The sequence below is a fragment of the Lontra canadensis genome, unplaced genomic scaffold (genome assembly GCF_010015895.1).
Source record: "Lontra canadensis isolate GAN:19392208 unplaced genomic scaffold, GSC_riverotter_1.0 scaffold7, whole genome shotgun sequence".
Classification (NCBI taxonomy): domain Eukaryota; kingdom Metazoa; phylum Chordata; class Mammalia; order Carnivora; family Mustelidae; genus Lontra; species Lontra canadensis.
Window position 1 is genome coordinate 35175040 of NW_022631001.1, and position 24246 is coordinate 35199285.

The window sequence follows — 24246 nt, forward strand, 5'->3', positions numbered from 1 at the left end:
TTTATGTCCTTCTCACATGTGGCCTGATTTGATCATCAGGATCCCAGGGAGACTTTCTGTGTTAGGTTCTACCTCCTCCAGTGACTTCTCTTGGGGCCAGGACCTTAGGACCTGAATGCAAAAGAGAAATATTGATCTGGAGTGTTCCCAAAGTTGGGGTTCCCAGCACAGCCAGGTCGCTGTGAGATGAAAGAGGTTGAGGGGAAGTCTCAGCTGCCTGGGCTTCTGATCTCTCAGGCCTCTTCTGCTGTTGCTGAGACCTTGGGCTCCCTCCCAGACCCCTGCTGCTGGCCACGTGGCTGTAACAGCTGGTGGACTGGAAGACATCAAGACTGGCAGGTGGGGCGGGGGAGGGGGACTGGCCTCTGCGGGTCTTGGGTGTGGAGGCCTGTGGTCACAGCGGACAGGAGGCCATAGGAGGCAGCATGGCTGAATGGAGGTTCTAGCAAAACCACAGGTCCCTCGGCTGCCAGCTTTGGTGTCACTGCCCTCTGCTCGGGGAAGGAGGCCAACATCGCTGCCGCTGGACCCCGTCCCACCCTCTCTCCCTAGTCCTTCGACTGTCCCCCACTTTGTGAGTCTCAGGAAACACAGGGGCCAGGCATTGCAGGGAAGAAGTACACAAACACATCTAAACCTTTAAGAGCAGGGGAAGGAGTTTGGGGGGATGAAGGCATGCGGCTGCCAGAGCAGTCCCTGACCCCCGGGCTCTGCCTCATCCTAGAGAGAGTCTTTACCGGCTGTTACCTCAGACCACTCCGGAGAACATCAACAAGAACTTTGAGCAGTACACACTGGACCCAGGGACACGGTACCCAAATCTTAACTCCAGCTGTGTCCGGCCCCATCAGGTAAGTCCTTCCCTGGGCCCCGTCTGGGTCACCCTGCCCTGACCGGTGGGTGGGAGGCCATGGAAAATCTGGCCCCATCCCTAGGGCTGAGGCTGCCGCTAACTCCTGGCTCAGCTGTGGGACCAGTTCCTCTCTCTAGGAGAGCCACGAGAGACAAGAGAGTCAGCATCTCTCTAGCCTGCAGGAAAGAACTAGAATACAGCCAGCACCTGCCCTCATCTGTGCACACGCTGACGTGTTTCCTGTCACCATGAGTAGGGGTCGCTAATCACGCCTCTCTGCAGAGTCTGCTCCACCAACTGTCAGGTCCTTTCACTTCCCCGTCCTGCAGTCCCATTTCCTCCCGTTGACTCAGGAACCCGCAGCCGCCAACTTCGGGCAACAGCGCAAAGAACGGTGTGATGTTTGTAAAATCAGCCAATCACGTAGTTTTACACTTGAGTCCCCCCGCGTTTGGGTGGACAGCTGAGATCTGTTGCTCAGCATCTCATGTTCCCCAGGACCTCTTGCCCGAAGTCATGCCCTCCAGCAACAGAGGGGTGGTAGACGCAGAGTCGAGGCAGGGCTGGCCCCGAGACCAGCTTTGGGGAGATACCGGTGGGCAGCTGTGTGGTCTCTTTGGCTTGTAGGTGAAGCACTTGTACATCACTAAGGAGCTGCACCCATGCGCTCTCGAGAGGCTGGGCTCGGTGAGGAGATCCATGAGCCTATCCAGGAGGGGTAAGCCACCGCCCCGGGTCCTCGGCCAGGCTGCAGGGGTATAGGGTTGGGGAACGCTTTGCGGGGACCAGGCCTGCTGAGTGGCTTTGGGGGCCCAGGCCCGGCAGCCCACTCAGCTCTGCCGCTATGACCCATGTGACCTTGGCCAGGCACTTCTCTGTCCTTCCGTTTCCTCATCTGTAAAACCGGGACAAGGACAACCCCAACTGCAGATTGGTTGTAAAGGCGTGAATATGTGTCAAGCACTTAGGACATGAAAGTGAACTGTGGAATTGATTCACTGGGCCTTGCTTTTCCTTCCCTGTTGTTTCCAGTATGGAGATCTTGTTTCCCCCACCAGATAACAGGCTACATGTGCTGCACTCTTTTCCTAATGGCGGGAAGGGATGGTTAAATAAATGACTCTCTAGCATCGGTCTGGCCTTGCTTGGGTCACCATCCTGCTGAGAGGCCTTTCTGGCTTCTGTTGCCTGCTCAGACACCGGCTCCTCCCCACCACTGGGCACCCAGCCTTCTCAGCCTACCTTCCCTTCCCCTCCCACATGAACCACCGCTGCCGCCTCTGTTGTGCACAACCTTCCAGGCCTTTCTAGATTTTTCCCATGGCACGGCCCTCTTCTGTTTTCCTGGAGTGCCGCCTTCTGTCTGATGAATCCCTCGACGTTCCTCAAGAAGCAGCTCTGACGCACCTGCTCCAGGACACTCTCCACCACTGTCTGTCTCCCCCTGCTGCAGAGCTAGACATCCGGCCCAGCAAGCTCTTAACCTGGTGCCAGCAGCAAACTGAGGGTTACCAGCACGTCGAGGTTACTGACCTGACCACATCCTGGCGCAACGGCCTGGCCCTGTGTGCCATCATCCACCGCTTCCGGCCTGAGCTGATGTGAGTCGAGGGTGCAGGCCCGGGGGCACCCTGGAGACAAGGGCAATCAGGGGTTCTGCTGGAGGCAGAATCTTGGCTCAGAATACATCTTTGGATTGAGATTTTCTTGAGTTTGTTCTTTTCTGTTTGCACTGATCACTGTCAGCAGTTGACCTGTGTTTCGAACACACCAGGAACAGAAGCAGCCCCGACTCCATGCTCACACTTGTCCCCACATCCCCGCCATCACTGCGCTGGGGAAATCGAGCATTCACACCTGGCACTCTCTCCATCAGAGAGAAATTACGGGCAAGACCTCATTCTGGGGAACAGTTTGAGGATTGTACAGCCAAGGGAATTAGATCTGAGATGCAGACCAGTTAGCTGTGTGGAGCTGGGCAGGTCATTTAGCTTCTCTGAATTTGTTTCTTTGTAAATTGGGAATGATGGCAGCATCGATAGGAAGATCGGGCGCACTTTATGATGTTGAAGGCCCCATACATGTATTAATGTTGGATTCAGACCAGCTGCAGAGTAACCACAGCCACGAGCACGTTCATGCAGAAGGCTGAAAGGAAACTCACCAGAGGGTTGTCAGTCGGCACCTTTAGGGATGAGGCTGCCTCAAGAAGGGGATGGGGTGCTCGCTTGTTACTTTGCATGTTGTAGATCCCTTGATTCTTTTTTTTTTATACAAGATATTCATATACTTTTATAATTAAAAGCACAAGCACATAAAGGAACTATTTAAAAGTAAAATAGCTGATAAGTTTTCCAGAGACGTAAATTATTTTCTGATTATTTCAGCCCAGGCAGCAAAGACATTGACATGGCCTAAGTCTGATTTGGTCCCTACCCCAAGTGAGAAGGAGCCTCCCTGGGCAGTCGTGGGTGGGGGGAGCAGAGGGGTAGTGCAGGGAGGGCAGCAGGGGGTGGGGAGATTTGGGGGGATTTGGGGTCACAGCCCCTTCACCCCTCCCCACCTGCTGAGACCCAGCAGAACGTTGTCCACAGGGTTTCTTACCAGGAAGTTGGTTCAGCTCTTCACACTTCTGTCTCCTGTGCCTGAACTTTACCTCGTTTTGATTCTCCAGCAACTTTGACTCTCTGAACGAAGATGACGCCGTGGAGAACAACCAGCTGGCATTTGACGTGGCCGAGCGTGAGTTTGGCATACCCCCGGTGACCACAGGCAAGGAGATGGCGTCAGCCCAGGAGCCCGACAAGCTCAGCATGGTCATGTACCTCTCCAAGTTCTACGAGCTCTTCCGGGCCACCCCGCTGAGGCCTGTGGGTAAGGCCCTTCTGTGGGGCAGGCTTTGCTGTGCCCTTGGGCCATCTCCACCCTGTGCCCATGTCTGGCTGCTCTCCACACCTGTGTCTAATGTTCTCAGGCTGGCCCCTGCCTTCCCTCTCACTTGGAGGCCAAACCGGGGTGGCCTCCACCCACCCAGGCCTGTGTGTGTGAGTGGGCATGTGGGGCAGGGGCCACATGAGGCCGAAGGTCTGCCCCTGTGACTGGGAGGTCACTGTTGAGAGCTGCGTCAGCCTCCTACCCAACCTTGAGGGTGAGGGAATTACTTGGAGGGATCTTGTAGCAGTGACACCCCCTGAGCCCTGGGGTAGTGGTGGCAGGGTCTGATCGCCGTCCCATTTTTATTTCCTAACAGATTCTTGGGGCAAAAACTATGGAGAAAATGCTGACCTCAGTTTGGCCAAATCCTCCATTTCTCATAACTATCTCAACCTCACATTTCCAAGAAAGAGGACGCCACGGGTAAGTTTTGGCCTGATTTTTGTTGGATTTCTCTTTGCCCATGGATGGGGCCAGGGGAAGGGAGAAGGTCATGTGCTCAGTCTGTTAATGCTGATAAAGGACACAGATCGAGAGCCCATGGGAGACATGAGTAAGGCGCGGTTTAGTGACCCTGTGCTGTTGGAAGTCCCCGCGGCACCGTGTTGCTGGCTTCAGTGACATACACTGGTTCTAGGAGGGGCATGGCTCAGATCTGAGAGGTCATGCAGCTGAGTATTTTTTTAAGTAAATCAGATGAGCCCTGCCTCCTAAGAGGAAGGGGAGATGATCTCTCACTTGCTCAGCAATTTTGATCAGTTATACCATGCCTGTTGGTGACAGAGTATATGGTAAGGCTACATTTATATGTTCTGTTCCATTAATTTCCTTCCTTCTTCCTGCTCTTCCTCCTTCTGTCCCTCCCTCCTTCCTTCCACAAATGTTGCCAACTTTAGGGCTGAATATTTTGGTTTGTTTCTCTAATTTTTTTTTTTTTTTAAGAGAGATAGCAGGAGAGGAGGGATAGAGGGAGGGAGAGAGAAAATGCCAAGCAGGCTCCATGCTGAGTGTGGAACCCCACGCGGGGCTTGATCTTACCACCCGGAGATTATGACCTGAGCCAAAATCAACAATCGGATGCTTAACTGACTGAGCCACCTGATCACCCATTTTTTTTTTTTAATGAGAGTAGCAAATACACAGAGGTAAATAAGGTACACCTTTGAGGAGCTCAGAGCTGAAAGAGGTTCCGGAACTTTCTTAACGGCACCCTTAGTGTCTCAGTGATTTTTATCACAGTGCCCCTAGATTGAAAGAAATACCTGAAAGGTCTGTTTACTAAGTAGTTAAGTCCAAATGACTTGGTACAGGTATTTTACAAGATGTAAACAGACTTCACCACATTTCCCTAGAAAATTTAAAGCATCCTATGGTTCCTCTGCAAGCTCATGGTGGGGCCATGGGGTGCCTTGGAACACAGTTTGGGAACCATGAGGCTAGTGATTTTTTTTTTTTTTTATAATTTCATTTGAATGATGGTATGTCTGTGGTAGGTATGATACAAGTTATCTTATGTGATGTGTTCATTTTATACATCCAGAAATGAAGGACCAGAGATGTTAGGTGGCAAGTGCTCCTACAAAGCTTGCCTCTCTCCACGGGGCCCCAGAGGGCTGCAGACCTCTGTGTGTGTGACTTTCTAGGTTGCTGACAGCCTCCTACTTGTGGTCAGTCATGCCTGGTCCTGCCCGCCCCTCCACCCAGGGTGGGGCTGGGGCCACGTAGCCTCCTGTCTTTGCCTTGGCTCTGTGAGCAGCGGGTCACTTTTTCCACTGAGGTCTGTACTCCCTGCAACGTTGTAGCCTTTGGGCTAACTCCAGGAGTGGGCACACCCTATCTATAGGAGGGAATGGGCTAGCAAGGCCAGGGCTGGGGAGGGAAGGTGTGCCGGTCTGCTGGGGTTTCCAGCAGAGCAGAACTGCCCCTGGCGGCTCTGTGGCCCCTGCTCCCCAGGCTGCCCCGTTGAGAGGCTCTGTGTGAGGGCTGTGTGGCCTACCACATGTCCCACTGAGTGAAAGTCATCTTCTGGATACTGGTCATAGGTTCATTCCCTCTAAGCCTCCCCACTTCAGGCTTCCCCAACCAAGCAAGCCAGGGCAGCCTTTCTGGGAACTGTCTGAGCCCAACACTGAAGGCCTCTCTCCATCCACCTGCTTTCTCCACCACTTAGCCCACAACTGGGAACAGCAGGGGGAACTGGAGAGGAATGTTGAAACCTTTCACTCGCCACACCTCTGTTTACAGAATGACGGAATTCTAACAGTCTGGCCAGCCCAGGGTCACATGGGGAATGGTCAGCAAGGCCAGCCAGGCCCTCGGAGGCCTGAGAGTTGCTCACCCCACTTCCCACTGGCTCTGCTAGAAAATGCAGGGGGCATGGGCAGGCTCTGTCTGGCCCAGCCCTGGCCAAGGTTCAACCATGTCCATTTGCCCCTGAAGGGCTGCCTAGGGTCTGCCCATCCTGAGAGGGGTCCAGTCCCCCTCCACAGCTTCATTTATGTCTCAGATTTGCCCAGCTGTTGGATAGGTAGAAAGATTAGGTCATTAAAGTAAGTGCTGGGGTGGGCATGATTTTTGATTGAATGCTTCCTCTGGGTGGGCTGGCGAGTTAGAAAGGCCCCTGGGTCACATTCTGCCATAGTCATCACCGCAGTACCCCAGACACTGTCGACCACTCAGTGTCCGTGAACCGATCAGACCACACACGAAGTACCTCCTTCCCCATCGACTGTGGGTCTTCCTGTATCTGGATACTTTTTGGTTTGGGGAACCTATTTGCGATGCTCTTTGGTCTTGACATGTCTCACAAGCAGAGAGAACTAAGTCCACAGCAGCGTCCCCCAGGATGGGCATGGAGAATGTCTGCCTGGGACACTCCAAAAACTGCACACACATCGAGGCTCCACCGTAGTTATACCCAGAAGATGGCCATGCAGTTAGGCACACAGCCCCCCGCACCCTTGTCCATGTGCCCTGATAGACTAGAGACGCAGGCCCAGCTGTGGCCCCATGAGTGCACGCTAGCGCACACACACACACACACACACACACACCATCCGGACACACAGATGCATCTGCCTCCAACCTCATCCCCCTTTCCTCAGCCCTCTCCGACCCTCCCTATGCCCTCCTGAACTCTCAGAGGAGCGTCTCGATGCAGGAATTGAGAAGCCCATGTTTGTTCACAATACAACATCTTAATCTGGAGAGGGTCTGTTTTTCTCTACTGAGCCAGCCTTAAAAATCTCTTCCTCTTCCTGGTTTTCGTGGTTGGTGTCAAGTCATTGTCTCATCCCTAACCCCAGATAGCATCCAAATCCCAAGAAAACTGATCAGCTTTCCTTCACCGAGGGCCTTATTTTCTTTCAGAGAATGTAACTTTCCCATTGATCTGCCCAGAGAGTTGTCCCTCTGGTGAGTGGCAAACCGCTGAGGTCGATGGGTGAGCTGCAAATGTCGCAGGGCCAGGCCTGGCGAAGGGAGAGCTTGTGGATTCCATGCTCCCCTCCAGAAGCCCTTGGTTCGTTCCTGAAGATCTACCTCTGATCCTAAATGCACCCTCACAAAAGCGGGACCTGGGAAAATTGCTGTGGACTGCGGATCTCCTGTTACCATGGACCTCAGGTGGTATCTGAGCATACCCACATGGTCTCTGTCCTCCCACATGTCCCCTCCTAGGCCTACAGCATGTGGGTCATGCCTGAACTTAGGGCCATTGCAGTCATCACACACGTGACAGTATGTACACACTCAGGACACTTGATGTCGGTTTCCCCATTCGGAGCCCACTCCTTTCGAGACAGCATAACACAGAGGTGTCACTTGTTCATGAAAAGCTCATCCCAGAGGCCAGGGTGTTTATCCTCTCAGCCGGCCGATGGTGACACAGGCTCCCCTCCAACACTGTTCCCAGGACAGCAGAGTTCACAGAGCCTGGCTGGTGTGGGTGTCTGGTCCCAGCAGTCAGGGTGCCCGCCTAGCTCTCCTCTCCTCACCCCTCCCACATAGACACTTTCCAAAGAACCAGGCACGTGAAGTAAGGAAGTGTTTCCTCCACCCAGATGGACCTGGTGCCTCTTTGATGCTGGTTTCTCTTCTCAGCACTCCTGGTGCTGGGGGTAGAGCCGAGAACAAGACAAGCAAGGACTCTGCCCGAGGACGCTGCCCTTCTAGGGGGAATGTCTGAATTCCTCTCCCCTTCCCCAGCTGCTCTCACAGAACCCCCACCCAGCAGCCAGAGCTCTCCTCTAAGTTTCTAGTGCTTCTCAACTCGGAGACTTGGGGAAAGTCCCAGAGGGCCAAAAGCACGGGTGCCGGGCAGCCGGGCTGAGCTAGCACAGGGCCTTTGAGCTACCCCTCGGGCCCCCACGATTTGCAGGCCACTCTTCTGTCCCCTGTGCCACACAGCCAGGTGTTCTGAGCGGCTCACAGAGTGAAAGTACATTAGAAGCCAGGCAGACAAACACGTATTTAGGTCTGCCGGGGATTTGGCACATGCTCGAACCTCTGCGAAGGTTCCTTTGCTTGTCTGTGGACTGATTCCGATCACGTCAGCCATGCATTGCGTCACATCAGCCCTGCATTGCATCAGGGTGCACAGATGTTTGCTGTGGTTCAGAGCCCCTGCCCAGCCAAGTGGGAAGGCTGTCCCTTAGGAGTACTGAGACAAGGCAGATGCCTGTTTCCTGAGAAAATGAGTCAAGCTAGCACCACCGGACCCTTGGTTTGGCACCGCAGCCATGATCGCGGGACACCTTACGGCATGCAAAGCAGCCTCATATGTATCTCATTTGTTCCTTGTGTTCTCTCTGGAGGAAGACGGGGTGTGTATTCTCAGCCCGGTGTTAAGAGAAGGGGAGTCTTGCCTGTGGGGACATTAAATTGCGATGTACTGCCTGTAGGTAGCAAAAGTCAAAGTTGGACCTGGAATTCAGGTTTTCTCATTTATTAACTGGTATTAATCTAAATAACAGTGCGTAAGAGGTATACAGTGCCTTATAAGAAGTGTTTTATGTACAGGACTTTGTGAGCTGGATAGTATATCCAGGCAAGGAAATAATAGACAAGGAAATGGCAGTCGGAGAAGTTGGGTGATTTGCCTAAGGTCACAGAGCTGGGAAGTAAGTCATGTCAGAACTCAAACTCATGAGTCCTTACTAGTCTGTTACTGAAGGAGAGAAGAGTTTCCTTCCAGTATCATTGGCCTAAATATCCCTGCTGCCTCCCTACTTAACCAGGCCATTGCCTGCAATGGCCAATCTTTCTTCCTATGCCCCATATCTAAATTTTTCCAGAGTTAGGCTATACTAGCTAGTAAAATATAAAGGTTGTTTCTTTTGGACTAAGATCACATGGAGTTGGGCTTTTGGGGGACATGGTTATCTTGTACTGATCAAATAAATAATCAGAATAGCAAATACATATCTTTTTTTTTTTTTTTAAAGTGGAGATACCAGTTAGTTTAATAAATGCCCTCTGGTGCATGAACTCTTTCAGGTCATTGGGAAATCATGGTAAGAATGTGTTCTTAGGGGGTAAGGCAGGAAAAAATTAATAGCAAAAGAAAGTGAACTCTTTGTGTATGGCTGGGCACCATAAGTGTTTTCTTCCTCCTTGTACCCCATTCTTTGTAGAGCAAAATAGAGTCCAAGGAGATGGGGGTACTAAGGTGACATTGGCTTGCAGATAGAGATATACAGATAAGAAAATATTAGGTAAATCCCTAGGTGTGAGTTTTCTCCACCTTTCTGTTTTAACCTCGCTCTTTAGTTGAGAATCAGTGCTTCCGTGAGAAATCCATAAGGAAAAGTACAGACCGTTTCGATATGTGTGTTGCCAACCTTTTCATATGGACTGCGTTTTGTTGTCCTATGGGTCAGGCTGAATCAGAGGAGTGGAGGTTGCCCCACAGGCTTCTTTTATTTCCCCTGAAGGATCTGGGGTCTTCTCAGGTGCTGGGCACACTCCCTCCCAGGAGCATTTCTCGTGAGCCTGTGGCTAGCCTACTGGGTTTGGTTCTCCTTGGCTCTGATGTTGGAACATTCAAGCCTGGAGCTGCTGAATGCAAAAAAAAAGAGTAAGAGGTGTCACTCTTTGAGAGAAAAGCCAAGTCTTCATTTAAGGTGGAAACAACACAACAACAAAACAAGAGAAAACCCTAAGATTATGCATGCAGTGTTCTTGTTGGGTAGGACGCCCTGTACTTTCTCAGGCCCCTGTCTCGGCCAGCAAGCCATTCACAGGCAGTGGAACTGGGGGCCCAGATGGCCTGCGCCTCTAAGACCCAACATTGTTGTGAATAAAGTCATTTGTTTCTCTTGGTGTTTGCCCAAGCGTTTGGGTTGAAATCATTTCCATTCACAGAATAATGATTTATTAGAAGCTGAGAAAAATGTTAGAGGGAAGGCAGGGCCCTTTGATCTGTTGTTTTGTGCTCCCTGAACAAGGGAAGGGTCAAATTTTTGAACAAATATCAATGCCTAAACTGTGGTGGATCTTGTCTTTGAAAATATTAAAGGTGCTGCTAAATGTGGGGAGGGGGCAGGGGTGATGGGACTACAGAAGCTGGGGAAGCAGTTGCTTTCTGCTGGGAGCAAGTGGGCACACAGTCATGTGTGCTGGGGGCTCCGAGCTCTTATAGCAGAATAGGCAAGAAGTAAAAAAAACCTTCCTGTGGTGCAGCAAGGGCAGGAGAGGTGAGGCAGATTGGGCCGTACTGGGTTCGAGGGAAGAGAATGGCCAGCAGCCCTCCCCCTGCCTGCCCAGTGGAACAAAGGCTGGGATGTAAGCTGGCCTTCTCTGGAGGGCCCAAGTGCGTAGGAGTCTTGGGCGTGGGGATTCCATGGCCCTCAGGGGGCTGGCTGTCTGGAGAAGGCCCCCGCTGGAGACCGGTGGTTGCAGGGTCTGGGTCGTCTCACTGTAAACATCTTTGCTGCAAGCATTTTTGCTCTGTAACTAATCAGCTGTAAGGCAGCTGTGCTGCAAACGAGAAAAAGCACAAGAAACAAAAAATGGGCATTCATTTAAAAGGACATAATGAAACACAACAAACAAATAACAAAATTAAAAGGACTTTGTTGTGAAATACAAAAGATTTGACTCCTTCAGAACATGTAGTGTGGATTCTTGGCAACACCGCGCGAAGAGCTGGTTTCATTTCGCAGATCGTACCTAAGCACTTGTCTTCGCGGTCTTTCGTTCATGCTGGTATGTGTTCTTTGCTTACTGATCCATCTCCATGTTCGACATTACACGTTTTCTCTTTTCACTAAACGTTCTTCCTTAAGAGAGGTGTCCCGGGGCGCCTGGGGCACTCCGTCCGTTAAAGCATCTGACTCCTGATTTCTGCTCAGATCATAATCTCAGAATCTTGAGATTAAGCCCTGCTTTGGGCTCTGGGCTAGGCGTGGAGCCTGCTTAAGATTCTCTCTTCCCCTCCTTATGCCCCTACTCTCTCTCTCTCTTAAAAAAAAAAAAAAAAAGAGGGTGTATCCATTTCCAAATACAAGGATGCATATTTGTGACTAAGCGTTATGTTGCCTTGTGAGCACCTGTTCCCCCTGTTGTTTGTGCTTGGCCTTTTGTCACGAGTCCAGCAGAAGACCTCCCAAAGTTCTGTGGGAAATGCGGATTCAAAACTCTGCACCACCATATAGACCATCATGAGGGCTAAGATTTATGTAATATAAAAACAGGAGTACTGTGCTGGGGGAGAAATGAAGCCAGGCTGTCCATCAGCCAATGAAATCGAACTGTCAGCCCATTATTTCTGTATCTGTTACAGCAAAATTGCTTTATACCCAATGAATTACGTGGTAAAAATGCTTGTGGCAAAAGTGCTTGAAGCCAAGCTGTCTGTAGCAAAGATACTCGTGGCAGAAATACCAGATGTGGGTAGATAGACAGGTCTAACCCCAGGGTCAGGATAGACTCGCCTGGCAGGGTACAGAGGAGGCTCTGAGTCTAGCCTCCAGTTCCCAGCCCAGCCCACAGCCTCACTCCGTCTGTGCAGGCCCCCCCCCCCCCCCATAGGAGATAAGACTGACAATGCTTGTGCCCTTTGGTGGCCCTTGCAGGGTCGCAGCAGTGGCCTTGTGCAGAGTGGGGGTTCTCCAGATTTCAGTGTTCAGATTCAGGCAGCAGAAAGTGGGCTGGAAAGTCTTACGAGTAAGGCATCCATGTGATTTATTGTCTAACCAGGATACTTTCGAGAATGAAAGCGGACACACTAAATAATTTTGCTGGGGAAACAATAAATCAAAACGGTCCTGGGCACACAGAGCTGTGTGATCACTAGAGTTTTCAGACCTTATCTGATGTCCCCTTGAGTTGATAAAATACAGTTTACTGGCATTTGCAACGGTGACCAAATGGCGGGCATAATTTGCCATTAAATTATGCAGAGCAGCCGGATAGCTGCTCTGAACCCCAAGAATCCCTGCCTGTGGGGTGAGCAGTGGCACCTGGTTGCAGGAGGGAGGGGGTGTCCTTATGGCAGCATGCTATGCCAAGGGACATCAGCAGGCCTGTCTGTGACTGCTCAGAGCCCAGGGTCACACCGACCCCAGAGATGGTCCCTGCCCTTCCCGTGTCACAGGGATTCTTTATGTTTTGGGATGTTTCAGAAAGATTTTTGGGGATGTGATTCCCACCCCTCTGATGCACACACCGGTTCAGTAAGTCTCCCTCCTCTGAACAGAAATCTGCATCTGTTCCAGAACAGGGTGACCTGTGTCCTTGTGTCTCCTGGGCCACCAGCTCTTTGCAGGCGGGTGGTATCCTCAGGGCTAGTGCCAGGCCCGCCCTAGGGCCTCAGGGCAGTTGGTGGAACCACAGACTTTGCAGACCCTGAGCTCATGACGCTTTCTTGGCCACTGCAGGTGGACACCCAGACTGAAGACAGCGACATGAACAAACGGAGGCGGAAAGGCTTCAACAACCTGGATGAGGTTCGTGCCCACAGTGTCCATTTAAGCAAAGGCTGGTTGCCTGGCAGCCAGTGGCCACAGCGCTGGCCCTTCCCTTTCCTCTTTCGTGAGCCACTCGGTTCCAAGCTTGGCTTGATGGGAGACACCTTTGGGCTCTGGTCCCCCCTCTACTGTTTCCTAGCTGTGTCAGCTGGAGAAACAGAGCCTCACAGGCTGTGCTTCACGTCTGTGAAAGGCGGATGATACAATGGAAATGTAGGCAACTTATTGCAGGATTTTTAAAGACTAAAAACGAAAGGGAATATAATGTGCCAAGCATGCTGTCTGGCACCTGTGCTAATCAACACAGCATCACTATTATCAGGGGGACTAGTAACCAGGCACCGGGACCTTGAGCCGTAACTTCTGCCTTTTGTCTTCTGCACTTGTCTTCAAGGCAAATGTCCCGGTGCCCACAAGTGCCACCTTCTGGTGAAAGCCAGAAATTACAGGCTACTTTGTCAAAATAAAGCACCTAATCTCTCTCCAGAAATGGGCTCTCAAAACAGTGACTCTTATAACAAAGGGAGCTACAAGGCCGTCTAGGGGGTGGGCGGAAGACGCCTGTTGCTTACCCCATTTTCTGGGAGGGACAAAGGGGCGCTCTGATAATGGAACCCTAGAGTTCAGTTCATGTCTTAAAAAAATGTGCACAAACACATTTTATCCAATGGGTTCAAATCACGCTTGTCCAATCCTTTTCTAGACAAGTTGATCCTTTCAAGAGCAGTTGCTTCTCCATTTCTTGGTGCTGGTGTGATCAGGAACCTAGTGAAAATTCCTAGTGAACCTGAATAGATAGTTGAAAGGAGGAAGCAGAAGCTGATGAACAGGGTGGGGGGAACTTCCCACTTCCCTGGTTATGGGGTGTTGGCTCTTACTTGAAGTGCCTATGATTTGCCCCTGCCTCCTCCCTAGAAGTTTCCCTGTGATGCATGATGTCTCAGGTGGAAACCTGCTCCTGCCCTTCATCCGTGGCTTCTTTGAGGGAGTGTTTTTGCTCTCTCTGTTGCTGGCAGCCCAGGAGTCCGAGTGTGGGAAGAAATGGGTTGCACCTGCCCTTCTGAGTTGTATCTGGGCTGATCTGAATCAGCTATTGTACTAAAGTCAGGTTTCACTAAGCAGTAATTCTTTCCAAATTCTCGCTACTCACAGTGTGGGCCAGGAACCAGCAGCATCAGCCTCACCTAGCCGCTGCTTAGAGGTGCCTCAGGGCCCACCCCAGACTACAGACTCATCTGAATCTGCATTTCAAAGAGCCCCGCAGTGATTTGTATCTGAGCAGTGCTAGTCTGCGTGACCCACTGTCCTGGCCGACTTTGGCCTTATGCCAACAGTGACGCTCCAGTAAACCTACGGTCTTCCACTCAAGACTATAGCGATATGCAGAGGTCCGTTCTGCACTTTGAAGTGGGGAGTGACTCTTCGGTCCATGTTTATCCAATACTTCAAAATGGCTATGCATATAAGGTTTCACCTGGGGCTGGTCCTCTTAGGGAATCTTTAAGAAAAAAAAAATCAATTGACCTTAGCTTGCCTCTTCCCATGACCTTTCTAAGTGAACATATCTTTGTTGTCTTGAGAACATCTGTTCCTGTGAGGGAGAGGGAGAGGGAGAAGTAGAGGCCCTGCCTCCCTGGAAAGGCGGACGGCCTACCTGATTCCATGGTGGCATTTGCTGCTGAGGCCTGTGGGAGCAGGTCCTTCGGCAAGGAGAGCAAACATTGAACCAGCGAACGCTGGTAATTTTCCAAGTTTTATGTTTTAGCAGATGAGCTCGGGAAGGCTCTCATGGAACTCCATTTTATAAAACAGCACAGCCAAGTGACCATAGCCAGCACCTCACCAGTCAACACTCACGTTGGTATCAGGGACACAAGCAGTTTTGGTCTTTGAGGCATCTTCTCCAGAACCCATAACCCTAGTCTGACCATGAGAAAACATCAGACCAACCCAGCCCGAGGGACTCTGTACAAAATAGCTGACCAGTGTCCTTCAAAATTGTCAAGGTCATGAAAGGCGAAGAAAGATGGAGGAACTCTTACGGAGTAGGGAGATTGAGGAGACGTGGCTAAATGCCATGTGGGACCTGGGCTTGTGTCCTGAACCCAAAGGACATCGCTGGGAAGCTGAGGTAGCCCAAATCAGGTCTCTAGCTTCGTTAACAGAACCTGCTGGTGTTCATTGCTTCGTTTTGGTAACAGTACCACGATTATTCTAGATGCTAACATTGGGTGCTTCTGGATGAAGGGTATGCGGGAACTCTCTGTGCTGTCTGTGTAACTTTTCTGTAGGTCTGACATTATTTCCAGATTAAAAGGTTTTTTTAAAGATAGTGACCACAGAGCAGGACTGGTTGACGTTGGGAGCGGGGCGCAGAGGAGAGGGGAGAAGGGAGCCCAAAGACTGTGCCTTGCCTGACTGACACCCCGTCTTACTTCCTTCATCCCCCCTACTCTTCACCTCTCGCTGCCACACAGGGTAGTTGGAAAACGGTTTTGCTGGTCACTTCCTTATTATATTTGACTTTCTGCAACAACCAGGTTAAGTGGGCTGGGCTCCCATTTTACAGATGAGGAAGCTTCAGAGAAATGAAGTAAATTGCCAAGGTCCCTGAGCAGGGAGGTGAAAGAGCCCATTTTCAGACCTTGTGTGGCTCCCAGGTGGGTGTGCCTGTCCCTCCAGAAGATCATCTCAGTGGGTGTCACCAGCTGCTCCTGCCGTGCGTCCTCGGACCCTGGCATCCTTCTTCAGGAAACTGGTCTGGTGTCCTGTGTCCCCGGGCCGCTGTCTGATATCTGGGTTCTGGGATCCAATAACCAATGTGCTCCTTTGGCGTTTGCAGCCTTCAGCCTATCCCAGCCGTGGCCTGCGCTCCAGTCCAGAGGGCAGCAGTGGGAGAGAAGTGGGAAGCCAGAACAAAGTCAAGTCCATGGCAAGTCAGCTGCTGGCCAAGTTCGAAGAGAATTCTCGGAACCCTTCACTCCTGAGGCAGGTGAGTCCCGTCAGATGCTCACTGGACCTGCCTTCCCGGTGACCAGCACCTACTGAGAAGCCAGCAGAAACGTGCAGGCCTAGTGGGGGATTTCAGGCACGCCAGCCAGGCCTGGCTCAGGTGAGATGGGGGCTCCTTCTGGATCAGCGGTCCCAGGAGGGACCAGATAGCACATTTAGGCCAGAGCAAAGGTTTGAGGCCTTAGGAGCCTCCCATCTCTCTACAGCGCTGTCTCTGCCATTGTAGCCTGAAAGCAGCCATGGGCGGTACTGAAGCAAATTGCATAGCTGTGCACCAGCAAAATGAATTTACAGAAACAGGCAGCAGGCCGGCTTCAGCCTGAGGACCATAGTTGGCTGATGCCTATTCTGCCCTGGAGAAGAGATCCAGAATTTGGTTTTGCCTTGTAACCACAACCTGATTTGCAGCCAGCTTTGAGATAGTACAGCATAAGGGAGGTTTAGAGACACTGGCTGCCTGGAAGTCTAAGTCCAGAGGGAGGAGACCTGTGCACCCCAGGGGAAACGAAGTCATAGCTCTCAGCTCCATGGGAACCAACCCCCCCAAGTGTTCTCTGACGTCCCCTCCTCCATGTTCCCTCGGGTCAGGCCGGCAGGGCTGTGGAGTCTGACCAGGGCACCTGGGAGGCTGAAGGAGGCAGACTACCATGGGGCAGGCTGCACACCAAGCCGATTGTTCTCAGACTCTGACTCCATGGTTTGTTCAGCATGGTTCATTCTTCTGAATTGCTCTGGGATGCCATCATCAAATTACAAAATCTTGGGACATGGGGTTTGGTTCTTTTTTGGAGAACACCTGTTGTACAACAGAATTAGGCTCCTCTCAGGAGAAGGACAGACTCTAGGTTAATCAGGCTTACAGGCGATCATAAATGTCTCCCTGGTCTTGACGGTGGGCCCTGCCCCTCTGGACAAACTGGCCTTCCCCAAGAAGCTAAGTTTTAGTTCAAAGGGGACCATTTTCCTGAGACTTGTGATTATTTTCCTCAATTGCCCCTTCTAGAGGTTTGGCCCCTAGAGGTCCCCAAGTGTCAGTCGAGGGTTCTCTTCCATTGGAAGGAATGTACTGTCCCTGTCATCTCGTGTGCAGGAGATTTGGCCATTTCTAGGAGGACACCAGGGCTGGCCACCTGGGCTTGGCATAGGCTCTGGCAGTGCAGGCCCAGTGGCCCAGGTCTGAGCCAAGAGCGAGGCGTCCCTGGGATTTACACGTTGTCCAAGAGAAGGGGACTCCAGGACTTGCTGTTCACATGGACAGAGAACCAGGGTTCAAGTTTCCCTGCTGGGCCTGGCTCGTGGGAGCTCAGCCCAGGGCTGTCTTTGCACTTGCAAACTCTCTCTGCCCACCTCTCTTCCTCTCCTGCCTCTAAGTGTCTGACTCTCCTTTTCCTTCGTGTTTCCTGTGGCTGCTTTTTCGGACTCACCTTCCTCCTCCCAGGAATGCCGTGTCTCAGGGATAGGTAAGCCCGTCCTGCGCACTTCCTCTGACCCACCTATTAACCCTCGCTGCTCCAGGCCGGAGGAGCCCACACCCAGCCCACCACCTCCTCTGAAAAGGCAGGTAGGGCTCCTTCCAGTGGACCCTGTCTTGGTGAAGTCAGAGGGACTTTGGTCCAGAGGGGTGGGGTCGGTGTCTCTGTGTGCCCCAGGTAGGGCTGACGGTAGCTTCTCTGGGAAGGCAGACAGAACTTGAGGTATAGTCCATATAGGTAAGAATAACCAGGTCTACAGCTTCTGGAAATACACGCCAGCCCTGAATGTCGTCTGCCCAGCTGCTGTGTTCCTGATGCTTTATCTGCTTGGCGGGGAGCAAACCACATCTATGGGGTATTTGGGGCATTTGGGGGGATGCTCCAGGACTCTTAGCTTTGTTTGCAGGCCAATTGGATAGGAGATTTCTAAGTAGATGGACAAGTGACAGGGATGGTGAGATAAGCTTGGTGGGGGAGGCCAGTTGGCTTCACACCACTGAAAGGGTAAGGCCGGGGTGTGGAGAAGACCTCCCCTGGTGCCAGTCAGATAAACAGATGAGGACCCACCCCCCGGGGCCAGGGAGGCCGCTGGCAACCGTGGCCCGAGGCTCTGTCCAGCCTGCATCTCTGGGTTTGGGGTTTGAACAGAATCACTGTTCTTGAGTGCAGTGTTCAGAAATGTCTTGCCCGCAGCAGGAGGTCGGTGTTGCTCCCATGGTGGAGGCTGGGCGAGGTCAATGAGGATGGCAGTGATGTTAGGCCTGTGTGCACAGAGGAATCACCTAGAGGGCTTTTTGAAGAGTATCGCCAGCTGCTACCCACCCCCAGGCCAGTTAAACCAGACTGTCCGGGGGTTGGGCCCAAGCTCAGGTGGCTTTTTCTAAGCACCCTAAGTGACTTTGTGGGCAGCGAGGACTGAGATTGGGCTCGTGGTGGTTTTGATCTGGTGGGTCTGGGTTGAGGTGAGACGGGGTGTCGCTAACAAGGATGGCAGGTGAAGGAAAGTCAGTACCTGAGGTTAGCGGGGAATCCGACTCACAGTGGCCTCTTCTGTGCCTTGGTCCCCGGTCCTTGTGGGGAGGGCTCATGGCAGGGGTATATGAATGGGCCACAGTCGGGAAGGAAGCTTGACTTTCCTTCTCTCCCAGTTCCCCTCGGTGGTTGTGACGGGGCATGTGCTCCGAGAACTAAACCAAGTGTCTGCTGGCGGCGGGTGCCCGAACAGGCCCTGGAGGGCCAGAGCCAAGTCGGACCTGCAGCTAGGTGGGCCCGAGGCTCCCGCTGGCCTGCCTCCCACCTGCCAGGGAGCGCTGGCTCTTTCTGGGGTGCTGCGGCGGCTGCAGCAAGTGGAGGACAAGATTCTCCAGGTGAAAGCCCTGCCCGTGGCCCTTCCTCTGCCTCTGTCTGGGGTGCCTTCCTTCCCTCCTCTGTCCCCTCCGCACTGGGTGGGCTCCTCGTCCTGTTCACACCCCGTCTCCTGTCTCATCCTGCCGCTCTCCTGGAGGCAGCCACCATCGTCTCTGTCACTGTCTCTTTCTCTTTCCCCTCTCTCACCTTGCCTGCAGAAGAGGGCTCAGAACTTGGCCAACAGGGAATTTCACAAAAAGAACATTAAGGAGAAGGCGGCTCACCTTGCTTCCATGTTTGGACACGGGGATTTCCCGCAGGTAAACATGGGACTTTCAGAGCCCCCCAGGAAGCTTGATGCTGCACATCCAGCAAAGTGGCCATGAGTCCATCTCCGGAGCTTCATTTACTCCCCTTCCTCCTCTTCCAGGAGGAAGAGATTGGGCTCGTGGTGGTTTTGACCTGGTGGGTCTGGTTGAGGCTCGAGATGGGGTGTCACTAACAAGGATGGCAGTACCTTAGGTACTGATTTTCAAGTCACTAAGGAATTCAGGCTAGCGTCTAAAAAAGACACGGATGAGCTGATGCAAAAACACGAGATCAGTCATGACAAAGGGAAGACCAAGGTAGCAACGTAGACTCAGGTCAAAGGAAAATGTGACGAGCAGAAACATATGCTGCCTAGACAGGCCTGAGTAGGCGCTGAGCTTCCTAGGAGGAAATACAAAGAAGGAAAGCTGGTCAGTTGCAGGCATCCCATCCCAGTGGCTTAAATTGAGGCACAATGGAGAAATCTCCCCATGGCCCTGACCGGGGAAATCCCGAATGATGGGCCAACTCTAGGCTCTAACCTGTGCTCTGCTTTTCCAAAAGGCAGCATCAGGCAAGCAGAATGGCTTTGCCTCAGGGAGGTAAGCACAGCCCTCTCCATGCCAGGTACTGACCTAGAACCTTGCTGAAAGGAAGAGGGAGTGCGTGGCAAGGAGAGGGAAGAGTTGCTAATACAATGCCGCCAGGCATGTGTGTGTCAGGGGCCCCCTTGCTTGCAGAGAGCTGCTTTCCTTTTGTCTCCCCCCAGACCTATGTCCTCTGCCACCAGGCAGAGTCACTGTCATGGGAAGAAGTTTTGTATCTAGTTTGTTTCTGGGTCCCAGGGGCTGTAGAGAGGCTTGCTGTGGCCATCTGCCCCATAGTGGCCCCAGGGTTCTCCTCTCCTAAGTTGGCAGCGGCTCCTTCACACCAGGCTACAGAGTGAGAGCACTGGGAGTTCGCTGTGGCATCCTGTCGCAGACGGACACACACACAGGATGGGTCTGCTCCCGCTACTTTGCTGTGATGAGGAAGCCAGGTTGTTTGTAGCAGAATGCAGTGTATCCAGGAGTCAGACAGTCCTGCTGGGCTCCCAAGACAGAGGTTTCTCTTCTGTCCTGAGACCCAGCCCTGGATTTCCTTTCCCCTCCCTGAATGTGTAGGCATGGGGCTACACGGTGGAGGCTACATCGCTGCGCGCTGCCCGGGGACAATCACCATTTCCTCTGTTTCTGTTCTGTGCAGAATAAACTACTTTCTAAAGGCCTGTCTCTCACTCACCCTCCGGCTTCTTCCTCCTGCCTTCCGTCTCCCGATCCAGCTGCTGCTTCCTCTCTGTCGACTGTTGACTCTGTTTCTCCTGCCAGAAAGGTAGCCGTCCTGAACAACTAGCTTCCCCGACTCCCTGCATGTTCTGAGATACTCTCCTGCTCTGCTTGACCTGCGCAGACAAGCATCGGGAACTTGCTTGGCTTGGCTGCAATGAAAATGCGTAAGATCCTTTCCAGCCGTCCCAGATTCGGTGGTTTCTGTGTTGGAGCAAGCAACAAAGCGGGAGAGGCAGCCCACGAAAACGTGTCTCACTGTGCTGCTCACCCAGCAAGCATTAACCGGGGCCCCATCCTAGGCCACCGCGTGCCAGATGCTGACATGAGGAGGACAGGGGCACAGCTGTCTTTCTCCAGTTTTGAGGACAAACAGTGCTTTAGGCAAGAAATAGGCGATTGCCAGTCTATGGATGTTTTTGACCCAACGAAACGGCAATCTCACGTAACAAACCTGCCACTTTTCAGTACTGTCCCTTAATTCTGGGGGATATAAAAGGCAAGTTTATAGGAACCCAAAGGGGAGAAGCCTGGAAGGGATTCACAGAGGAGGCAATATGGGAACCAAGTGTCAAAGGTTCCATGGAAAGAGAGAGGCAAAGGTTCTAGAAAGGTCTAGCCTGTGCAAAGGAAGGTATTCACGGTTTGTGTGAACAGAAAGAAGATTCTGGTGCAACTTGCTTTGGGAATAAAAGTATGGAAGTGTGGAGGTTGAGGGTGGAAGTCAGCCCACTCTTCATGTTAAGGAGTTTCATTCTGCCCTCTTAGAGCCATTGATGCCACGGCTCCATGTTCTAGAAGGAGGACTCAAGTAGCAGGGCAGAGGTTGGCTCAGAGGAGGGGAGGAGGTGGGAAGCTAACTTCAAGTAAGTAGGTCATGAACTGCAACCCTAGAATAATTTTTAAACTGGGGTTCTGGAGCACTTTTCATGGTTTCCATTGTCCTCCTCTTACCAAGTAAGCTGAGAACTCTAGCGAGCTGGGGCGGCAGAGGGATGGTTTCCAGGAAGCTTGGCCCCTGGGCTGGATGAGCCTGAAAATGGATGTGAAGCCCGCTTCCTCAGCTGTCGCTCGGGAAGTGGGTCTTGGTCTCTTCCTCGCAAACTGTGCTCCTCCAAACACACCTGGTCTGTCTCGCTCCCCCAGGCTCACCTTGGTGCAGAAGGCTAGATGTCCCCCATCAGAGTCACGGCTCATTTGCTTCCATGCTGTTAGGCTGAAGCACAAACCAGCCATCTGCTGTTGCCTGAGTGGAAAATTAGGAGCTGCCTCTTGGTTTGTAGCTGAGCCCCCCACTGCTGTGGGGAGAAGGGTGCAGGTAGGGTCTCTAAGAAAGGAGCAAGGGATATTATCAGCCCCACCCCCTCCAGTATCCCCAGTGAGGCTATGGAGCATCCTCGGCAGGGCAGCAGGAGGTGGCCTAGGGCGGCACAAACACCTCTGACCTGCAGCTCCTCCGAAGACCGCCTTGGCCAGGATGCCTGGCATCTTCCTCCAGGTCAGCCCTGCTCAGCTGTTTGGCCTCAGGGCTCCTGACCTGTCTGGGATTTTCTGTGTTTTTTCATCAGCAAGAGGCAATTCCTGGCTCATGTGATAGCAAGCTGTCTGGGTGGGGACTGACATTTTTGTCATCATCCTCACCAAAATTCCAGAGCAGCCCTTTTGCCCAGCTTGGGAGAGGAGCCTCCCCTGTCCAATGGGGGCGGGGGTGCTTCCTGTTACGGCGCCCTTCATGAGACAGGAAGGGACGACAGTGCCTGGGCACAGAAAGGCAGCAGCTGGTGCTCCTGGCTGGGTAGCTGGGCCCACGCCGTGCTTCTTTCCAGCCCCCCACCTCTGGCTGGCCCTGGTCGGTGTCCCCTCTAGCCTCTGCCTTTCTTTCATGCTCAGGGTGGCCTGGCTTAAGGGCAGAGCTGGGGCCAGAAAAGCCCCCACATGTCCCAAGTTCCCTGACTTGGTTTCCTGTAGGCATTGGAGCTCTAGTTGCAGGCAAGAGGCAATCCCCTAGGCACACGCGAGGCCACCCTCATGTCTGATGGAGACACTTCTCATTGGGAGGCATTGCTCTGTCATCGTCATGCTTCAGTGAGGCCCTCGGGTGCTCCTCCACGGGGCTCCTCAAGCAGCTTTTAACCAACGTTACTCATGAAGCGAGCCAGCAAGTGAACATTCAGTCATTCAGCCAACATTTACTAAACCACAGACAACTCGGTGTCAGGCCCTTTGGGCTCTCGGGATGAGCATCAGTGATCTGGAGTTACCTTCCTTCCCTGATGCGGCTTGTATCCCAGTGGGTGGAAATCAACAATCAGGGACAATGTAATATATAGGTAAAGACGAGATAGTACTTCCTCTGGAAAAATTGTAGCAGGTAGCAGGGAGCTGGCGTGCTGGGGAAAGGTAACAGTGTTACACGCTGTTGTGTGCGGGGAGGGTGGGGCGTTCTTCCTGGGAAGGAGAACTGATCAGGAGTAGAGCCACAGCTGAGAACACAAAGGTGCAAGGAGGAGACTAGATCCCAGGCCTCCTGCCCCTGGCACAGTGTTCTTTGTACCAGTGGCCGAGCACGAGTGGGAGACCTCGTCAGATGCCCCAGCTCAGAGGCCATAGCCACAAAGAGCTCCGCGCCCAGCTGCACTGAGAGCTGCAGATGGGGTGGGCTTTGGGCTAACCAGTCCCAGGCCCTCTGCTCCAGGTATTGCCATGGGCTCTGCAGTCTCCCCATCCCCCACCACCAGTTTCCCTCCCTCTCCTGGACCCCATCCCACCCTGAGTCAACACTGGGTTTTGTGCATGTGGAACCTGGCAAGTGAGCCTCCTCCAAAGAGAGAACTGGCTGCCCCTTAAAGTCAGTGACGACCTGGTGACAAACTTCATGCAGTCCAAAGGAGCTCTGGGAGCCTCCCTGCTGGAGAGAGCCTGAGGCCACAGTGCTTCCTCCAAGCCCCTGCTCTCATTACCCAGAGGCCAAGCCTCTATTCAGGGAAGCCCAAGGAAGGAAAATTCACTTGGAAACTGATGCTTAGTCCTTGGCAACCTTGAGGCAGGCAGCGTGTCTCTGTTCCTGCCCTAGAGCCCTGCACTCCAATTCTGAGGGTGCAGAGATACTCCCCTGCCTGTGGGAACAGCCCCAGCCAACCTCAGATGGGGTTACGTGTTACGGGGATGCAGACTTGGGTCACCAGTTCCAAGAGATGTGGCCAGGCTATGCCTTCAGACAGCCCTCTCAACTGGACATATGCTTTAAGATTCAGTAATGCTGCTGGCAGCTTGGCCTGAATGGTCACAGGGCGTATTGATGTCCTCTCATTTAGGATCTAGATCGTGACCAGAGTCTTGTCTTTCAAAGACCCAACCAGGGATCATGTCCACTTGTATGTCTCTAGCACTCATTCGACTCATCCATCCCATCAAACCAGCCCTCCTGTAGTGTTATCGACGCCCCGGCAACCATCCGTTAACTCCTTTTTTCAAGCAAGGAGGCCACTGCCGATTTGGCACTGGCATGGCTGCTAGCCATTTGCCCGGGCTGGGGAGCTCTTGCAGGAACAAGATGGTGGTCAAGTGTTTGTGCCAACAAGCAAGAGGGGCCTGTGCTTTCAGCCCTCCTGGGTCAGAAGAGCAATGTGCATTACAAAAGGAGCTTTCTCTACCTGGGGGTGGGGGGTGTTTGTTTTAAAACTGGATTTGCAGGGTTTCCTGGAGAGATTTGCGCAGTAGAGGAAATTAGGGGAGTCTTGGCTGGGTACTATGTCTTCCTTTCATTTGATACAAGGATAGATCTCAAGGCTACCCCCAACCTCCTCATCCTTCTCTTTGTTCCTGGGATAGGACCGCCTTTGGAGGTGTCCTGTGTGCATCCCCTCTCAGGGGGATTTTAATTCGCAGAGTGCTGGTGTGTGTCAGGGAAGCAGGGTGCTCTAGGGAGAAGAATATGGGCTTAGAGTCAGAGCTCCGGGCACTCACCACGTGACTTTGGAGGAGTCGGTGGACTTCTCACCACCCCAGGCCCCCAGTTGTAGACT

General features: G+C 52.6%; 1 protein-coding gene across 11 annotated transcripts in view; it reads left to right on the top strand.

Moving 5' to 3' along the window:
- Positions 1–24246, top strand: part of MICAL2 (microtubule associated monooxygenase, calponin and LIM domain containing 2) — a 210019-nt gene that overhangs the window by 99269 nt on the left and 86504 nt on the right. For 5 of the 11 annotated variants that reach the window (XM_032853495.1, XM_032853485.1, XM_032853488.1 and 2 more), the window contains 11 exons: positions 725–851; positions 1481–1571; positions 2307–2454; positions 3528–3727; positions 4104–4210; positions 12667–12735; positions 15599–15748; positions 17207–17329; positions 18389–18607; positions 18806–18907; positions 20142–20267. In XM_032853495.1, the coding sequence (XP_032709386.1) occupies positions 725–851; positions 1481–1571; positions 2307–2454; positions 3528–3727; positions 4104–4210; positions 12667–12735; positions 15599–15748; positions 17207–17329; positions 18389–18607; positions 18806–18907; positions 20142–20267 (1462 nt within the window). Of the gene's footprint in view, positions 1–724; positions 852–1480; positions 1572–2306; positions 2455–3527; positions 3728–4103; positions 4211–12666; positions 12736–15598; positions 15749–17206; positions 17330–18388; positions 18608–18805; positions 18908–20141; positions 20268–24246 lie in introns of those variants that run through there. The other 6 variants (XM_032853490.1, XM_032853491.1, XM_032853492.1 and 3 more) reach the window with 4 other exon arrangements.